Genomic DNA, 21,109 nt, shown 5'->3' on the forward strand with positions numbered 1-21,109 from the left:
GTTCACATATAAGTGACATTATATAAGTTGACCTCAAGGAAAGAAATAAAATGCTACAAACGTGTAGAATAGGGCTAATTAAAATTGCTCTTTTAAGTTGTGCATATAATCTCATTTCAGAATCAGCACTTGGTTGAGTTTTAACATGTAATTCCTCTATTTGTAGTTCAGCCACACTGCCTATCACCTTCAAGTGCCTGCTGGAGAACAATCACATCGACCGGCGGATCATTCGTTTCGTGCTGCCTGTAGGGGCCACCATCAACATGGACGGCACTGCTCTCTACGAGGCTGTCGCAGCCATTTTTATTGCCCAGGTCAACAACTATGAGCTTGACTTCGGCCAAATCATCACAATCAGGTAAGAAAAGTTCAAAATTAACATAAGTTTGGAATATAAAAGGGTGCCCCCCAAGAAAAGAGAAGCTGCCATTGAAAACTTAGCTAAACGATTTACTTATTTATTTGTGTGACGTCATTTACAAAAAGACGTAGAAGTATGCCAAAAATCATGCAAACGCCTTTATGCATTTTTAAGATATGAGCATAATGCACAAAATAATGTTTTAAAACACTGGTTTATTATTGCAGCAATTATAAAATTGCAGAAGTAATACCGTTAAAAGCATCTTAACAGCATAGCAATGTTTTCATATTTTAGCATCATTTAATGAATCTATTTCCAGGGGTTGAAGTGGTGAAGAATTTTTAGTTTAAGGCATTAAAGACATGAAAGTTCAAGTGGTATTAAACCCTGAATTGAGCTCATAGTCTAATTTGGATCTAGGTATGAAATAATGATGTTCATTGTGAAATATGTAACAGTGTTCACCTGTATCACCACACCCTACTTTAATGTTGTGCGCAATTTAAAATACAAAGAGATTCTTGATACAGTATGAAAAGCACTCAAGACCTCTCTAATTCTTTTGGTCTACTGATGGATCCTAATGGGCAGGCTACAGAATCATCTCGAAAACCTTAATGGAAACATTTCCATTAAAAACCAGGGAGATTTTTCTATGAGATAATGATCAAATATTGTATATCCTTTTGTGTGTGTGTGTGTGTGTGTGTGTGTGTGTGTGTGTGTGTGTGTGTGACTGAGAGCAGATGTTGAAAGCCCTCCATTATTGTATTTGTATTTTTCAAAGCCCTCAATTATTGTATTTATCTGTGATGTTCTGCGTAAATGAAGCCTTAGCATAGCACAACGTATTACACATAAACAAATGTTTTCCTATTTTCAAGGTTTATCTATTTCAATTGAACCAAAAATTTCCATCTAATTGAATTGCCTAATCTTAAACTAAATAAAATTGATAAATCTTACAAAATGCAAGTTTTATTAATTACATTTTCTTCAAGACTATTCAATTCAATTAGATGGAAATTTGTTATTCAATTGAAATGGATAAATCTTAAAAAAGAGTGTAACATTAAAGAATGCAATATATATATATATATATATATATATATATATATATATATATATATATATACACTCACCTAAAGGAATATTAGGAACACCTGTTCAATTTCTCATTAATGCAATTATCTAATCAACCAATCACATGGCAGTTGCTTCAATGCATTTAGGGGTGTGGTCCTGGTCAAGACAATCTCCTGAATCCAAACTGAATGTCAGAATGGGAAAGAAAGGTGATTTAAGCAATTTTGAGCGTGGCATGGTTGTTGGTGCCAGACGGGCCGGTCTGAGTATTTCACAATCTGCTCAGTTACTGGGATTTTCACGAGCAACCATTTCTAGGGTTTACAAAGAATGGTGTGAAAAGGGAAAAACATCCAGTGTGCGCCAGTCCTGTGGGCGAAAATGCCTTGTTGATGCTAGAGGTCAGAGGAGAATGGGCCAACTGATTCAAGCTGATAGAAGAGCAACTTTGCCTGAAATAACCACTCGTTACAACCGAGGTATGCAGCAAAGCATTTGTGAAGCCACAACACGCACAACCTTGAGGCGGATGGGCTACAACAGCAGAAGACCCCACCGGGTACCACTCATCTCCACTACAAATAGGAAAAAGAGGATACAATTTGCAAGAGCTCACCAAAATTGGACAGTTGAAGACTGGAAAAATGTTGCCTGGTCTGATGAGTCTCGATTTCTGTTGATAAGGTGTCAGATGGTAGAGTCAGAATTTGGCATAAACAGAATGAGAACATGGATCCATCATGCCTTGTTACCACTGTGCAGGCTGGTGGTGGTGGTGTAATGGTGTGGGGGATGTTTTCTTGGCACACTTTAGGCCCCTTAGTGCCAATTGGGCATCGTTTAAATGCCACGGCCTACCTGAGCATTGTTTCTGACCATGTCCATCCCTTTATGGCCACCATGTACCCATCCTCTGATGGCTACTTCCAGCAGGATAATGCACCATGTCACAAAGCTCCAATCATTTCAAATTGGTTTCTTGAACATGACAATGAGTTCACTGTACTAAAATGGCCCCCACAGTCACCAGATCTCAATCCAATAGAGCATCTTTGGGATGTGGTGGAACGGGAGCTTCGTGCCCTGGATATGCATCCCACAAATCTCCATCAACTGCAAGATGCTATCCTATCAATATGGGCCAACATTTCTAAAGAATGCTTTCAGCACCTTGTTGAATCAATGCCACGTAGAATTAAGGCAGTTCTGAAGGTGAAAGGGGGTCAAACACAGTATTAGTATGGTGTTCCTAAAAATCCTTTAGGTGAGTGTATATATATATATAGAACACACACTATTTTTATTAGTCTGTGTATGTATATATATATATAGATGAGAAAAAACATGAATTTGATACATGGCAATACGTGTAAAACACATACAGTATATAATATGTATGTTCATGTATGGTTTTAACTGATAAACATATAAAAACATTTTTCACAAATTTGTACAAAGATGCAACATACAGTATATTTAAAAATACTTAAAATGTAACAAGTTATACGTTTTCATATAGCATAACATATAATACTTATATGGCCCTACATCAGCACTGTTGTGATTCGGCCGCAGGCACGAGTGCTGTATGTAATTACAGCAGTGCTGATATTGGGCCATATAGCACGATTGCGAGTGTGATATTGCTTATATACAACAGTTCAATACGGAGCCCCCGAAGTGACCTGTGCAAAAAAAAAAAATCTAAGAAACTATCGCGTGCGCACGCGTTACAGTTTCCGGTGTGTGTATAGCTCTTTTCCGATTGCGTCATTGCCATCATTCATTTACTCAAAGATACTGAGAGCATGGATGCGCATGAATTTATAGAGATATATTTTAAACTTGGCCTTCAATACAAAGACATTACTGTCTATGACATTTGTAATACTGTCATGGCTGAGACACGCTTTGATCTTCCAAAGGACACTAATCAAGCAACAGACTTGTACTTGCATTTAACACGAGAACTACCGGAATTCTAGAACTACTAGAATGGCCATAGTGGTCATTCTGACCGTTCATACTAGACTGGACCAAATGTCATGTCATATTTACATTCGAAACTTCTATTGAGGTTTTAGAATGAAACTTCTATTGATGTTATTATGCGACGGATCAGAATCTGCCGTTGCTGGTTCAAAACAAATGATGCATCCAAGCCTCCGTTAGTAATTCAAAAAGTTCACTTCAGAAACAGTATCATGGCTTGTGCTGTTTCTAACACGTTATTGGATAAACAAGGATGGATGTGTGTGTGTGTGTGTGTGTGTGTGTGTGTGTGTGTGTGTGTGTGTGTGTGTGTGTGTAGAGAGAGAGAGAGAACACCCAATTAGAGATGCAGTCAGCTTTCTTAGTGGAAAATGGACGTCCAAGCGGGGTATTCCTCTCTATTTCGCAGTAGCAGGTGCGCAAGAGTCATTCACTATAGAAACAGGGATGTCCTCTGCCATTTTAATCATTATGTATCCAATGTGGAAACTCTGATAAAAGGCAAGCACTTGAGTTCTGTAATAAATCAGTTGTGTGATGAGCCTTAACCCTGAAGTTGTCCGTTTAAAGCTGTTTAAAGATATTTCCTAGCTTTGGTAATGTATTAGTAATACAGCGACCACAGAGCGCAGTTCTATGTAAACAATGACTTACGGAGTCACTTTACGTCACCAACTGGCTCATATTACACACAAAAATGATCTATTGCCACCACCTGCTGGCTAACATATGTCATTTCATAAATAAAGCCAGTAACTCCTAACAGATACACTTTAGTTTAGAACAGCATGAACACAAGCGGAGTGATACACACAGTGAAGCATCAGAGTGCTGATGATGTCACACCATCAGTGCTCATGGAACGTCTCTCGTCCAATCAGATTCGAGGACCGGAACTAACTGTGGTATAGAATCATATAACATATTTTTCCAAATACACATATCAATTACACATAAGATTATATAGCACTATAATCACACACACACACAAAATCAAATACAGAACGAGCATCTGAAGAAAAACACTTACGCATATGCCAACACAAATCCGTAAGTACACAGACGTGCATGCATACACACTCACAGGATTAGATAAACACTCCTGTGCCCTCATTCATAGTTTAACAAGGTTTTCAGCTGTCTTGAGAACATGTCATTCAGTACTTTTATAAAGATTTAATCAGCGCTTTATAAAGATTTAATCAGCGCTTGTTCAGAGACGAATAATATAAATCAATGGACAGAAACCCTATGCACAGTTTAAATGCATGAGGAGGAATAAAAGACAATATGGCTTTTTTCAGCGAAATAACGAGTCTTTTAAAGGGGTTGTATCATGAGGAATCAGATTTTCCTTAATCTTTTGAGGGCTGATATACTATCAAACGTACAGTAACTAAGTGGAACACTAATTCATTGTTTAGTGAATGTTTTTAAAAATAAAACCCGGACCTCTGGGAACAGCATTTACTAATTATAAAAACGATTTTACATTATGAGGCCAAAGGTTAGTGAACACCCAAACACCACACCTATAAATGCTTGTTGAGCATTTAATGTGCAGTAAAAACCATTTGCATTCATTTATAGCTGGTCATCCCTTCTCTGCTGTAACAGCTTCTGCTGTTGTGGTTCAGCTTTCCACTACATGTTAGAACTTGGCTGCGGGGAGTTGTTGTCATTTTCAGACACAAGAGCATTAGTGAAGTCATGCACAGATGTTGGGCGATAGGGTGTGGCTCACTGTTGGTGTTTCAGTTCATCCCAAATGTGCTCATAAGGGGTTTGGGTCTGAGCTTTGAGTAGACCAGTCACAACAGACACAGTGATACATTTTTTTATGGCCATTGCTTTGTCCATAGGGGCATTGTCATGCTGGAGTAGGGTTGCTCCGATAGCAAAATTTTGGCTTTGGTTTGATTCCAGCCCTGGTACCTCAATACTTAATAGATATTGGCACAAGGCTGCTATGGCTGAATCACAACATGCTGATAAAACACTTCAATTCCACGCATTCAGTTGAATAGAGCTTTCGTTTAAGCGGGACTTTTATTTTGACACACCTTTGAGTTCTTCCTGTTTGTGACTGGTTAGTTATATCAAGCCATTAATGCTGGGATAATCCCATCAAACTCTCAAGCTGAAATCTCTGAGCTGCACCGGAGGAGTTAATTTAAGTGTTAACAGCTGTTTATGCTCTAAACACACTGCATGAAAATTAAGCACCAGTTGTGTGTGTTGCTTTTGTGTGAGTGTGTGCGCTTGCATGTGTGCGTGTGTGTGAAGCAGATGACAGAGCAGAACGGCACCTCTTGTACATTCTGTAGCGTGCAGTGCATGTGAATGTATTATATTTAATGAAATTACATCCATCTGCTGTTTAATGATCACATTTGACCATATCAAGAGGTTTTTTTTATTTAATTTGCAAATTGTCATTGATTTCATCTCAAATCTGTCACATCTCATATAATTTTGCTAATGACAGCATACTCTAATATGGTACCGAATTTAGCAACAATACATTTTTCTGGTATCGCAATACTATGTTAGTACCGGTAAACCGCACAACCCTATGCTGGAGTAGAAAGGGCCTAAACAAACTGCTGCCACAAAGATGAAAGCACAAAATTATCTACAATGTTATCTTATAACCTTTGCGTAAATTAAGGGGCATAGACAAACAGTTAATTAAAAAGATGTGTCCACAAACTTTTGGCCATGAAGCCTGCGACATACATCAAGACATATTACCTTTATGATAAACAGGCTACTGTTTGTTTTGAAGGGAAAGAGTGATTTAGCGGAAGGGTTAAATTAAATGACAGCAGTGAAAGAGAGAGATCAGAGACAGAGTCATGGACGATGGATGGGGGATGGGGGATGGAGGGGAACAACTGAAAAACTGTACAATAATCCTCTGGTAAGACAGCCATGTGACAGGGGTAAATCACCATCCCCCGGCACGCCACCGATCCACATTTATCTCTGACACAACATTGCATGAAAGTGTGGACAACACTGCCTCTCTCTCCGTCTCTATCCCTTTCTTTTTCATTATTTTACAGTCCTCTATTTCTTTATCTAACTTCTCATTCGCACAATCATTATTCTGTGATGTACACTAACAGTAGTCAATTTTGAAATATGCACTTGTCTGCTGTCTATGGCTGAGGCTGTTTCCGATCATCACAACATGAGTATAAGCTCCTGCTTAAACTCTTAAAATGAAGTTCCAACTAGTTGCAAAGGAGTTTAAAGTGTGATATCATAAAACCTTTGTAAGTTTCTCAACTTTATAAACTCTATTTCTTTAGTAAATCATCAATGTATTGAAGCTTTAAAGAACCAGAGACCAATACACTGATCTGAAGACCTTATAATGAAACATCAAGAAGTTGTCAACAAGTCAAACATATACTTATTTCAAAGAGCCATACAGCCAACTCAAAGAATTATATAGTCAACTCGAACAAAACAACCATAAAGTTATCTAAAAAAAAAACATATATCCATCTCAAAGAACCAAAGAAGCTTATCCAGGTCAAAGAACCACATGGCCACTCAAAGAACCATATAGCTAACTCAAAAAAAAAAAATATATAGCCATCTCAAAAAACCATATAGCAAACTCAAAGAACCAACAAACATATAGCCATCTCAAAGAACCATATAGCCAACTCAAAGAACCAACAAACATATAGCCATCTCAAAGAACCAACAAACATATAGCCATCTCAAAGAACCATATAGCCAACTCAAAGAACCAACAAACATATAGCCATCTCAAAGAACCAACAAACATATAGCAATCTCAAAGAACCAACAAACATATAGCCATCTCAAAGAACCATATAGCCAACTCAAAGAACCAACAAACATATAGCCATCTCAAAGAACCAACAAACATATAGCCATCTCAAAGAACCATATAGCCATCTCAAAGAACCAACAAACATATAGCCATCTCAAAGAACCATATAGCCAACTCAAAGAACCAACAAACATATAGCCATCTCAAAGAACGAACAAAAATATAGCCATCTCAAAGAACCAAAGAAGGTTATCCAGCTCAAAGAACCACATGGCCTCTTAAAGAACCATATAGCTAACTCGAAAAAAAACATATAGCCATCTCAAAGAACCAACAAACGTATAGCCATCTCAAAGAACCAACAAACGTATAGCCATCTCAAAGAACCAACAAACATATAGCCATCTCAAAGAACCAACAAACGTATAGCCATCTCAAAGAACCAACAAACATATAGCCATCTCAAAGAACCAACAAACGTATAGCCATCTCAAAGAACCAACAAACATATAGCCATCTCAAAGAACCAACAAACATATAGCCATCTCAAAAACCAAAGAAGCTTATCCAGCTCAAAGAACCACATGGCCACTCAAAGAACCATATAGCTAACTTAAAGAACCATAAAGCCATCTCAAAGAACCATATAGCCACTCAAAGAACCAACAAACATATAGCCATCTCAAAGAACCAAAGAAGCTTATCCAGTTCAAAGAACCACAAGGCCACTCAAAGAACCATATAGCTAACTTAAAGAACCATAAAGCCATCTCAAAGAACCATATAGCCACTCAAAGAACCAAAGAAGGTTATCCAGCTCAAAGAACCACATGGCCTCTTAAAGAACCATATAGCTAACTCGAAAAAAAACATATAGCCATCTCAAAGAACCAACAAACGTATAGCCATCTCAAAGAACCAACAAACGTATAGCCATCTCAAAGAACCAACAAACATATAGCCATCTCAAAGAACCAACAAACGTATAGCCATCTCAAAGAACCAACAAACATATAGCCATCTCAAAGAACCAACAAACATATAGCCATCTCAAAAACCAAAGAAGCTTATCCAGCTCAAAGAACCACATGGCCACTCAAAGAAACATATAGCTAACTTAAGAACCATAAAGCCATCTCAAAAAACCATATAGCCACTCAAAGAACCAACAAACATATAGCCATCTCAAAAACCAAAGAAGCTTATCCAGCTCAAAGAACCACATGGCCACTCAAAGAACCATATAGCCAACTCAAAGAACCAACAAACATATAGCCATCTCAAAGAACCAACAAACATATAGCCATCTCAAAGAACCAACAAACATATAGCCATCTCAAAGAACCATATAGCCAACTCAAAGAACCAACAAACATATAGCCATCTCAAAGAACCAACAAACATATAGCCATCTCAAAGAACCATATAGCCATCTCAAAGAACCAACAAACATATAGCCATCTCAAAGAACCATATAGCCAACTCAAAGAACCAACAAACATATAGCCATCTCAAAGAACGAACAAAAATATAGCCATCTCAAAGAACCAAAGAAGGTTATCCAGCTCAAAGAACCACATGGCCTCTTAAAGAACCATATAGCTAACTCGAAAAAAAACATATAGCCATCTCAAAGAACCAACAAACGTATAGCCATCTCAAAGAACCAACAAACGTATAGCCATCTCAAAGAACCAACAAACGTATAGCCATCTCAAAGAACCAACAAACATATAGCCATCTCAAAGAACCAACAAACATATAGCCATCTCAAAAACCAAAGAAGCTTATCCAGCTCAAAGAACCACATGGCCACTCAAAGAACCATATAGCTAACTTAAAGAACCATAAAGCCATCTCAAAGAACCATATAGCCACTCAAAGAACCAACAAACATATAGCCATCTCAAAGAACCAAAGAAGCTTATCCAGTTCAAAGAACCACAAGGCCACTCAAAGAACCATATAGCTAACTTAAAGAACCATAAAGCCATCTCAAAGAACCATATAGCCACTCAAAGAACCAAAGAAGGTTATCCAGCTCAAAGAACCATATGGCCTCTTAAAGAACCATATAGCTAACTCGAAAAAAAACATATAGCCATCTCAAAGAACCAACAAACGTATAGCCATCTCAAAGAACCAACAAACGTATAGCCATCTCAAAGAACCAACAAACATATAGCCATCTCAAAGAACCAACAAACGTATAGCCATCTCAAAGAACCAACAAACATATAGCCATCTCAAAGAACCAACAAACATATAGCCATCTCAAAAACCAAAGAAGCTTATCCAGCTCAAAGAACCACATGGCCACTCAAAGAAACATATAGCTAACTTAAAGAACCATAAAGCCATCTCAAAAAACCATATAGCCACTCAAAGAACCAACAAACATATAGCCATCTCAAAAACCAAAGAAGCTTATCCAGCTCAAAGAACCACATGGCCACTCAAAGAAACATATAGCTAACTTAAAGAACCATAAAGCCATCTCAAAGAACCATATAGCCACTCAAAGAACCACATGGCCACTCAAAGAACCATATAGCTAACTCAAAGAACCATAAAGCAGACTCAAAGGTCACATTCACACAGCAGCAGAATATGGTTGTCAGTCTTGTGTTGAGTGCTTAATATGATTACATTCACACACAGGTCAGTTATTTATGAGAGTGACAACTGCATTCTAAATCCGAACTGACACCCGCAAATTCACAACAGTATTTTTGGAGAATGTGTGAATGGAACCGTACAGGACAACTAATTGTTAGTCGCATAATATAATGTGAGAGAGCCATGATGCACTGGACACGTGCGTGTCTTGTGTTTCAAGTGGGGTTTGGTTAACTCACGGAGACGCTGATATGAGCTGTGTGTCTTCCGAAGATTCAGCTGCTGTCTTCCACCAGTTGCTTACGGGCATGAGCCATGCGATTCAAATGTTGCGCTCTGTACTCAGTTAAAAAGTATTCAAAGCTGCTATCATTAATTATGATCTTATGGATTAACTCAAGCCTCAAATGGACTTTAATAACAGGACATCAATTGTGATAAGACATGCCAGTGTTTTTGACGGTGCCTTCTTTTATATTTACTTGTCACTATGGTTACAACTGTAAGAATATGGTTGTGACTTTGGTTGTTCGTTCATACAGACAGTGTTCAAACCACCGCTGTAAGATTTTGTGTGAACAGGACATTTCAAGACCTGTAAGTAAATACTGTTGTCAATCCCAAACACTGACTGTGTGAACGTGGCCAAGGAACCATGTAGCCAACTCAAAGAACCACATGCAGCCAACTCAAAGAAATATTTATAGCTAACACAAAGAACATACAGCAATTTTAAAGAACTAAAGAATAATACAGTTATCTCAAAGAACTGAAAAAACATACAGCTATCTGAAAGAACCAAAGAAACATAGCCAACACACACAAAAAAACACATGGTCAACTTAAAGAACCAAATATCCAATAAAAAAAAAACATATAGCCAACTTGAAAAACAACATACAGCAAACTCAAAGAAACATAATCAGCCAACCCAAAGAACCATTTATAGCTAACACAAAGAACCGCATAGCAATTTCAAAGAAGCAAATAGCAATCACATAATACAATATAGCCAACTCAAAGAACCAAAGAACTATATACCAATCTCAAAGAACCATACAGCCAACCAAAACAACCATATAGCCAAATCAAAGAACCATATAGCCAACCAAAACAACCATATAGCCAAATCAAAGAACCATACAGCCAACAAAAACAACCATATAGCCAAATCAAAGAACCATACAGCCAACCAAAACAACCATATAGCCAAATCAAAGAACCATATAGCCAACCAAAACAACCATATAGCCAAATCAAAGAACCATATAGCCAACCAAAACAACCATATAGCCAAATCAAAGAACCATACAGCCAACCAAAACAACCATATAGCCAAACCAAAGAACCATACAGCCAACCAAAACAACCATATAGCCAAATCAAAGAACCATACAGCCAACCAAAACAACCATATAGCCAAATCAAAGAACCATACAGCCAACCAAAACAACCATATAGCCAAATCAAAGAACCATACAGCCAACCAAAACAACCATATAGCCAAATCAAAGAACCATACAGCCAACCAAAACAACCATATAGCCAAATCAAAGAACCATACAGCCAACCAAAACAACCATATAGCCAAATCAAAGAACCATACAGCCAAACAAAACAACCATATAGCCAAATCAAAGAACCATACAGCCAACCAAAACAACCATATAGCCAAATCAAAGAACCATACAGCCAAACAAAACAACCATATAGCCAAATCAAAGAACCATACAGCCAACCAAAACAACCATATAGCCAAATCAAAGAACCATACAGCCAACCAAAACAACCATATAGCCAAATCAAAGAACCATATAACCAACCAAAACAACCATATAGCCAAATCAAAGAACCATATAACCAACCAAAACAACTATATAGCCAAATCAAAGAACCATATAACCAACCAAAACAACCATATAGCCAAATCAAAGAACCATATAACCAACCAAAACAACCATATAGCCAAATCAAAGAAACCATATAGCCAAATCAAAGAACCGTATAGCCAACCAAAACAACCATATAGCCAAATCAAAGAACCGTATAGCCAACCAAAACAACCAAATAGCCAAATCAAAGAACCGTATAGCCAACCAAAACAACCAAATAGCCAAATCAAAGAACCGTATAGGCAACCAAAACAACCAAATAGCCAAATCAAAGAACCGTACAGCCAACCAAAACAACCATATAGCCAAAGTAAAGAACCCAAATTTGATCAAAAGAGGGTACCATGCTGAACATGCTGAACATGAGTCAAATTCAGATACAAATGTATAATTTCATATTATCCGACCACATTGCTGAAGCACTTGTCTCATTGTACAATACAGAAATTGGAGAGAAATATTTATAACAACTTCAAACGTTTTGCTGTACTCAAGTTTGGTAAGTTTGTGCAGCAATGAAGAAGAGCTGTCAATGTAATAATTTCATTTCAACAACTGAATTTTTTTTTTGATTTTGAGTAATTTAGAATATGAGAAGGTGCAATAGTCTCTAGATGTTCCAGCTGAAATTTGTCCCTCCTAAAGTTTTGTTTGCTGGTTAATTATTTGTTTATCTTGTTTTCCAGTATTACAGCGACAGCAGCAAGCATTGGTGCTGCCGGAATCCCACAGGCCGGCTTGGTCACCATGGTAATAGTGTTGACATCTGTCGGCCTGCCTACTGATGACATCACTCTCATTATCGCTGTTGATTGGGCCTTGTAAGTATTGACACATTTTATGTATTGAAACAAAATGCTTAAAACTGCATAGACCATTTTTTTTAATTCCTATGAAAATGTTTATGTAAAATGTCTAAGAGCAATTACTTTTCTTTACTTGGCTAGTTAGAGTATAACATAATGTCTGGCTTTCCTATTTTTAGAGACAGATTTCGCACCATGGTCAATGTGATGGGAGATGCTCTGGCTACAGGAATCATGGCTCATATCTGCAGAAAAGACTTCATCAAAGAGGGAGATGGGGTGAGTTATATGTCATATTTATATATGTTGTATAAATACAACAGTTTGTTTCCGATCCTCGAATCTGATTGGACGAGAGACATTCAGTGAGCACTGATGGTCTCACACCATCAGCACGCTTCACTGTATGTGTATCACTCTGCTTGTGTTCGTGCCATTCTAAACTAAAATGTAAGAGCAGTGCATATATGTTGAGCTACTGTATGTCTCTCTTTTTTTTTTTAAATTACATTACATATGTTAGCCAGCTGGTGGTGGCAAAAGATAATTTTTATGTGTAATATGAGCCTGTTAAGTGATGTGAAATGAATCCGCATCAGCCATTTACATACAACAGCTCTTCGTGACCGCATGTATTACTACTACTAAAGCTAGGAAATAACTTTAAAAAACTTTCAACTAACAACTTCAGCATTATGGCTCATCATAGCTGAGAGATACAACAGACTGATTATTTACACGAACTGAAGGCGCTTACCTCTTATCTGACTTTCCACATTGGAGTGGACATACTGTTTAAAATGGAGGACATTGCGGTTTCTTAAGTGAATGACTGTTGCGCACATGCTACCGTGAAATAGGGAGAAATACCCCCACTTGGATGCTATTTTTCCACTGAGAAAGCTGATCTTCAGAAAGCTGACAGCATCTCTGCTTGGGAGTGGCAAAAGGTGATCGCACACACTCCATGTCTCTCTCTCTCTCTCTCTCTCTCTCTCTCACACACACCACACACACACACACCCACACACACACATATATCCATCCTTGTTTATCCAATAACTTGTTAGAAACAAAGACTTGGATGCATCATTTGTTTTGAACCAGCAGCGGCAGATTCTGATCTACCGCGTGAGAAAGTAGTTATTTGTTTTTTATTTACTTGTACATTGAACTGTTGTTCTATAAGCAATATCACACTCGCAATCGTGCTATATGGCCCTAATTCAGCACTGCTGTAATTACATATGGCACTGATTATGTGATTATGTGTATAACTCTTGTGTCATCATGCCAAATACCACCAAAACCAAAAATGAACTTCATATACTGTACACCTTTTTAAGGCTAAGTAAGTTTCAATCTAGGTATTCAAAATTATAAATTGTATAGCCACAGTCATCTCTGATGAGCATTTACTGCTAATGAAAGGTAACTGCCTCTCTGAATATTATTTATCTCTAGTTCATGTCCTTGTCAGTGTTACATAACGAAGTTGCATAAGGATATAAGTGTCATGAATTTAATATTTCCCCCACCCTTACGCTCTATTTTTTTCTAGTGAAAAAGTTACATTTATCTGGGAATCAAGCTCTTTAAATAACCTATTTGATTGATTCACATAGTTCCCCACGACAAAAAACTAAAGTCACTGCATGAAAAGAGGTGTATCTGGACAGCTACATTTGCCAACCTCTTTATTAGGAACACTAGGTTCATCCACAGAACTGCCACGCACTGGATGTTTTTCATTTTTGGCACCACTCTGAGTAAACTCTTGAGATTGTTGTGTGAAATCCCAGGAGATCAGCAGTTACAGAAATACTTAAACCAGCCCGTCTGGCACCAATCATAACAACCATAGTTGTGACCATTTTTAGTATAGTTTATATTTATCAGGTTAGGATTATTATTGAAATTCGATATATTCAAGAAGGTTTCAAAAGGCCATTAAACACTTCCACTGTTATTGCCCAAGAAAAAGATATTGGGGCCATTGACATCCATTGGAGTATGTTGTCATACTATGGGCTCTATTTTTGTGACAGTGCACAATGGCAATCTTCATGCCAGTGCAAGTGGGCAGGGGTGTCTGTCAGTGCCCCTCCAATAAACTCCAAACTTACTGTGACACTAGTGAAGTTATATAGAGCTTTTGGGTTAGACTTAGCATTAGTAACCATAAATAGCTACCTTATAATTACCCTGATCTCTCACATCTCTGTAGGTTCCCCTCATCTGTGAAACGAAACCCATGAACAATCAGACATTGCCTAACTGTCAACAGAGCAATGGAAGTTTCCAGTCTCCTCCGCCAGGAGGCAAACTTGAGCACGTCCGTCCAGATGTGGCCCGCCTGATGCAGCTGGAAGAAGGGGTACGTCCACCACCTCCAGAGCGGAAAAAGCCCCCCGTACCTCCTCGCCACCTCAAACACAGAGACAAGGACCATTGTGCTGTCGACATGAATGGTCTTGAGACGAACGTATAGCATCAACACCATTCAGGACATGTAAGACAATCAGCAACTAGACTGAAATCTTATGAACATTATGGAGTATGAAAACAAAAGCATCCACTTACTATGGAGCGGATTGCTGGCTGTATTATTTCTTCTTGTAATTTCGACTAAATCTTTTGGTATGTTTTTTTTTCTGTGGATTTTGGAAAATGAATGAATCCATGTTGAGTTGATATTGCGATGCTCATGAGATAAGACATGGTGTGCACCTGCACATATGGGCCACTGCCCCAGTAATACCATAGTTAGCAGCACATCTCTGTTGACCCATTCAGTGCTTCAGGTAACACTGTAATGGGAACAGAAACCAGGTCAATGACAGAACTACCAAACCAGACTGTTACATTGGTTTGTAGGTTGCTGTCAGGGGGTGATTTATTCATGGCCTTGAGAGTGGATTAAACCTTTAGACTGGGTTCTCACGGTCAAAGAAATCCTGGAAATAACAGGGAATTTTTCAATCTTAAAAAGTCAAAGTCAAATTGGCATCAGTTGCATTTGATGGCCATTGATTTGCGGTTTAGTGAGTGTGGGCATATCCTCTTCCGGTTTCGCCGGGCACAGTTCCAGAGACCAGTGAAAATGACATAAAGATCACCACTATGTAAATCGCATCATCTGAGTCACCTCTTTGGCACCGAGGAGTTGATGGGATTAGGGTTTAACATTTTTGAAGTTACATCAATGACTATGAAGGTAAGAAATGGTAACATAGAAATAAGCCCAATCCTGTGCTCGAGCCCATCCAATATAGACATCACACCAAATAGGTTCACCTAAATGTGCTCCAGGACTACATGAACCCGTGAACCCATGAAATAAGATTAATAAATGCTGTAAAAGTATAGCTTTTTGTTATTTTACGTTAGCTATTGCTTTATGTGATGTTAACAAATAGAACTTAAATCTAAAGTGTTACCCGCAATTTTAACATTATTTACTCTATACCATTGGTGAGTTCATCACTGCTGGTAGGGGGGAGGATGTTATCCTGTTTTTCTTAACCGATCTCCTCTCTTTTTTACTTGTAAAACATGCCCAGGCTAGTCTCAGCCTAGTCTCTAACCTGATCTCATTCATTTTCAATGAGCTCTTGTACAACCGGAAGTAAGCATGCACACACTTGTATAGTGGAAGCTTACAGGCGCCAATTTATATAGTGACAATTTTGATTTCTTTGCATGTTCAGCTCTAAAGCAGATCATTGGCTAGAAATGTGTTCTTTGGGAGTGCAATCTCTATGAAATGATACAGTGGGTTGTAGAATGTCACCAAACCTTTCTAAATATTCAGCTTTTGTTGGCCATGCAGCCTAAAATGTAAACATATATAATTAGACTTTTTCCGGCTGTAAAAAACAATTTCAAAAATAAATAAAAATACATAAAAATAAAACCCTTAAATAGCCTATTTAAATAACTGAACCACTCCCCCCACTCCCCTTAGAATTGCAATTGCAAATTTGCTGAGGTCTTGCTAACTTCATCTGTGATCAATTGTTGCATATACAAGGAGAAAAGAAAAGGACCTAATACTGAGCCCTGCGGCACTCTATACTGCTACTTAATCTAGTTATTTCTTGTTCAAAAATAAAAAGTGGTGGGGGTCAGATGAATAGGACCTAAACCATGCTAATGCTTGTCCTGACATGCCAACATGATTCTCAAGTCAATCCAGGAGAATGTTGTGAACTATGGTGTCGAAGGCAGCGCTAAGATCTAATAGCACAAGAAGAGAGATGCAGCCCTGGTCACTAAATGAAAGCAAGTCATTTTTAACTCTGATAAGTGCAGAGGATGTGGCCTAAATCCTCACTGGAATTCTTCACAGATATCATTTCTTAGTAAAAAATGAACATGGGAGGACACTACCTTTTCTAGTATTTTAGACATATAAAGGGAGTTTTGAGATCGGTCTATAATCAGCCAACTCTACGGGGTCAAGCTGTGGTTTCTTGATTAGAGGTTTGATAGCTGCCAGCTTGAAAGACCTAGGGGACATGTCCTATTGATAGCAAAGTGTTAATAACATTGAGAAGAGGTTCTGAGATTACAAGAAACAACTCTTTCAGTAGCCAAGAGGGTATAGGTCCTTTCAAAAGGTTTACGAGATAAAGTTGTGGAAAGGCACAAGTCAGGTGATGGATATAAAACGATTTCTAATGCTTTGTCTGTCCCTATATCTTGTAGATGTTTTCATTTTAGGCTGTACCTACTGCATTTAAAAGTCCTTATCCAGGAATCACAAAACACTGGGGAAAAAAATTCAAATTAATTTGGGTATGTTGGAACCCCCTTCAGATGGTTCACATAAATGAATGTCCTTTGCAACATTGTTGAAAACCATGAATTTGAATTGAAAATTAGAGTGAATTTTGAGTTGTAAATACAAATAGCTGTGTACTCTCTGCAGTGTGTTTTAAAATTTTTAAATGTATATAAATTTATATATACTATTTCAATTTTTTGTCTTTTTATGACCATGTAAAATCATTGTACAGTAAAATGAACCATGTTCCATCAGGTGTGAAGATCAAAAATCCTTGACTGATTGTGATATTGACTGTTCGATGTTACTGAACATTCTCTACTCCTCTCGCTCTTTAATTAAACAGACATGATGACATCATTTGTGCTGAGATCTGCTAAGCTCTGAGCCCAAGGGCAAATTTGGGTGAACAGCAAATTATTTCTATAAATAAAGTTCTAAATATTAGCTCGAGAGCATCTTGTTCATCTATGCCTGGCAATCATTTTCTAAGGATATTAAAGCAGCTGCCTCCCTCATACCGGTGACAATGTTTTTTCTAACATTTCTCTTCCTCCCTATCTCCCACTTTATTTATCATGCTCACAAAGCACATTTTAATTAAAATGCCCTCTTTGAAGGCTTTGCCTTATTAGCAGAAGAAAAATGTCAGGTATTGAACATAAAGTCATAACAGCAAAATTTAACCTGTTACCAGGTATTCAACCTTTCCAGTTAACGTTACCCATTTTTCCTTAACATACTGTATGCAAGTACAAAAACCCAGACGTGAATGCTTGGCCAACACATTGCAACGGTTGTTCACACTGTACATAAACATCTGGAAGGAAGTTTCTTAAAAAACATATTAAAAAAGATCCCATGTAGCTTTGTGAATGACTTATTCGAAACGGAAAAAAAATATACAACTTTTGATTTAAAGGTGGTAAGTGTTGTTGAAGTATACAGACTAGACCCCGAAGCCGCCGCCAAGCGCCGCCATTTGCGCCATTTAGAATTTCAGCCGCCGCCAGCCAATAATTTCGTAAGCCAAATTGAGCCGCCATCTGATAAAGTTTGGCTGAGAATTATTTGCATCAAATAATAATTCTATCACATAGAGACATACACACACGAAATATATAAACAATACACGAGATCTATTTTCCCACTGGATTCATAACAGCACAGTCTTGTGCTCGTTGCTACAATACACAGACTCACAGTGAATTGACGACCAATTAAAATTGCTCGTTTTCCGTACAGAAGAAGCGATGCATTTTTTTATCGCACTGAGGTGAAATGGCGGAAAGAAGCAAGCAAGGTAATTTTGATCTCACTTCTCACATACTTTCCTAATTCCTAATTACTTTTTTTTTTAACTTAGGCCTACCCAGACTTTTGTTAAATCTTCAGGGCACGGTTGCACAAACACCTGAATCAAAGATTGATGTTATGAACCAAATATTCTGGAACGGAGAGATTTATAGCACTGAACGTGATATTACTGCAGTAACAAACCACCGTTTCCACATTGCTAATTCACGACGCATGCTTCAGTGTACATTGAAGTGAAATGTGCAAAACTTTGTCCAAAATAATACTGATAACAGTGTGTGTTTATATTAAGGCGAGACACGGCAGGAAAAACATCGGTTTTTTTTACTGGTCAATTTTGAGATTTTTGGATATTTGTCTTCAATAACATGTTTTCTTTCAGACTTGTGGTGAAAAAAAGTCTGAAATACACATTTAGGTCTTTATTTCACTACACTTCCTCTGTTTGCGTCTGTAGATTTCTCATAAAATTCAACAAAAGTTTGATGATAAAGATGTGGGAGGAAGTGCGAAACGCCTGCGACAAGAATTATTAGCAGAGGCACAAGAAGATGCAGAAGCTCATTCTTCAAGTTCTATCCTTGACCAAGAGATAGATGCTTTTCTGGCAGTGAGAACAAGAGACCAAGGAGCATTGGACTTTTGGCGAACCCGTAGCAATACTTTCCCCACACTGTCCGCTATGGCCCGGTGCTACCTCTCCATTTCACCAGGTAGTGTGCCGGTGGAATGCATGTTTAGTTCCACTGGCCTACTGCTCAATGGCAAACGATCATCACTTGCTCCTTCAAGGTGTAATATCTGATAGTCCATGATAATGCCAAGTTATTGTATACAACTTAGCCTACATACATTTAGCCTAAACACAACACATTGTAGGCTATTTGAAAATGTTTAGTAGCATACAGACTACAAAATAAATATGTACATACGTTGTGAAAGTAAAATCTGCTGTTTTCTTTATTACATTGTATTGCATTTTGTAGAAATATAGTGTAAGCCATGCATTGCTTGGAAATATTGAGATCTAGTAAATCAGTATAACATAGACATCTGTAGACATGAAATGGCAGCTTCAGCCATTTGCAGCTATGAAAAGTTTGGTGGCTGCAGCAGCCATTTAGGTTTTGGCTGAGCCGGCTAGCCAGCCAATAACTTCATCAGCCAGCCATTATTCTCAAAACAAATGGCTTCGGGCTCTAATACAGACAATACATATAAATATATATTGCTATTGCTATATATATACAGTGTAAGAAGTTTGAGAGTGTAGAGTTTTTGCCATTTACACTGCGTGGGATTGGGTGGTCACTGCGAAATGTTTTTGCCATGGTTTGTCACTGTAATTCAATGCTTCTCATGGCTATTACTTGAATTTTTCCCCAATTCATCGGTGAGAAACAGTATGTGTTAGTTATTTTGACCATATATGATTGATTCCACCAAAATTCCAGCATGCTTATCTGAAAATGTGCATTCTGTCGAGGTCTCTAATCTATATTGAAGTGGGATCACTCTCATTTGTGATTATGACCATCCATCCCCCTAAAGCCATGGCACACAGAACGGTACATGACTGTCTGCTATCGTCACTCAGCTGATTAAACCATTCTGCTGTGTGCATTCCCACTTGTGATTAACTGAATTAGGTTAAAATCCCCTCAATTTTGACAATGATGTAGAGCAAAATATTTTTTTTTCTCCATAGTCAAATGCTGAAGGGATTTCCAGGCATGGAGAAATGCTTGATTTATGTTTAATGCTCTTTCATATTTGAAGTGTTTGCAAATGGATATTTCTTTGCTGTGGATTTCTTCTGCAACTTCAAAAATGTCAATAGATTTCAAACCAAAGTTTAAGTTGGCAGTTTTTACTTTTACCCTTTAGAGAATTTAATTGATTTATGGTCCCAAAATTGTTTGAACACATAAGTCACACTTACTAACATCTTAATGTCATTGCATTAAATAACAAAACTTTAAAGCAAGTATCATCTGTGCTCGAATGCCCAAACTCTTCTTAGCACTCTTTTATTAACCATTTTCTGATGACTTTTAACCAACTGGTGAAACACCTTCCTCCTTCATATTTTACCTAATGCATTGACATTCAGACTTTAAGTGTGGCTTCATGTCCAAATATATTTTTAGGGCCACTATAACTGGTGGTCAAACTGATTCCATCCAAAAAAAATTAAGCTCATTGAAATGAAATCCTGAGATTAGATACATTGATTGGTAACACATTCAGTAGGTGTATCCTTAGCCTGTAATTATTGACACTTAGCAAATCTGCCTGGTAACCTAAAAATAATCAATAATCTACAATTCCTATGTTTTTGTCTTGGATTTTGTCTGCCTTATTGTCTACGATAGACAAACAATTTTGGACACTGGTTCTGCAAAAGCACACAGAAAACCGGACTTT

At 37.8% G+C, this 21,109-nt stretch overlaps 1 protein-coding gene across 2 annotated transcripts in view; it reads left to right on the forward strand.

Annotated features, from left to right (window-relative positions):
* Positions 1–15,848, forward strand: part of LOC127624819 (excitatory amino acid transporter 5-like) — a 73,003-nt gene extending 57,155 nt beyond the window's left edge. Inside the window, exons 8-12 of one of the 2 annotated variants that reach the window (XM_052099757.1) lie at positions 167–361; positions 12,457–12,591; positions 12,756–12,859; positions 14,663–14,664; positions 14,804–15,848. In XM_052099757.1, coding sequence (XP_051955717.1) covers positions 167–361; positions 12,457–12,591; positions 12,756–12,859; positions 14,663–14,664; positions 14,804–15,067 — 700 coding nt within the window. In that variant the 3' untranslated portion in view covers positions 15,068–15,848. The remainder of the gene's footprint in view (positions 1–166; positions 362–12,456; positions 12,592–12,755; positions 12,860–14,662; positions 14,665–14,803) is intronic. The other variant, XM_052099756.1, reaches the window with a different exon arrangement.
* The last annotated feature ends 5,261 nt before the right edge of the window (positions 15,849–21,109 follow it).

This window comes from Xyrauchen texanus, chromosome 31 (assembly GCF_025860055.1).
Source record: "Xyrauchen texanus isolate HMW12.3.18 chromosome 31, RBS_HiC_50CHRs, whole genome shotgun sequence".
NCBI lineage: Eukaryota > Metazoa > Chordata > Actinopteri > Cypriniformes > Catostomidae > Xyrauchen > Xyrauchen texanus.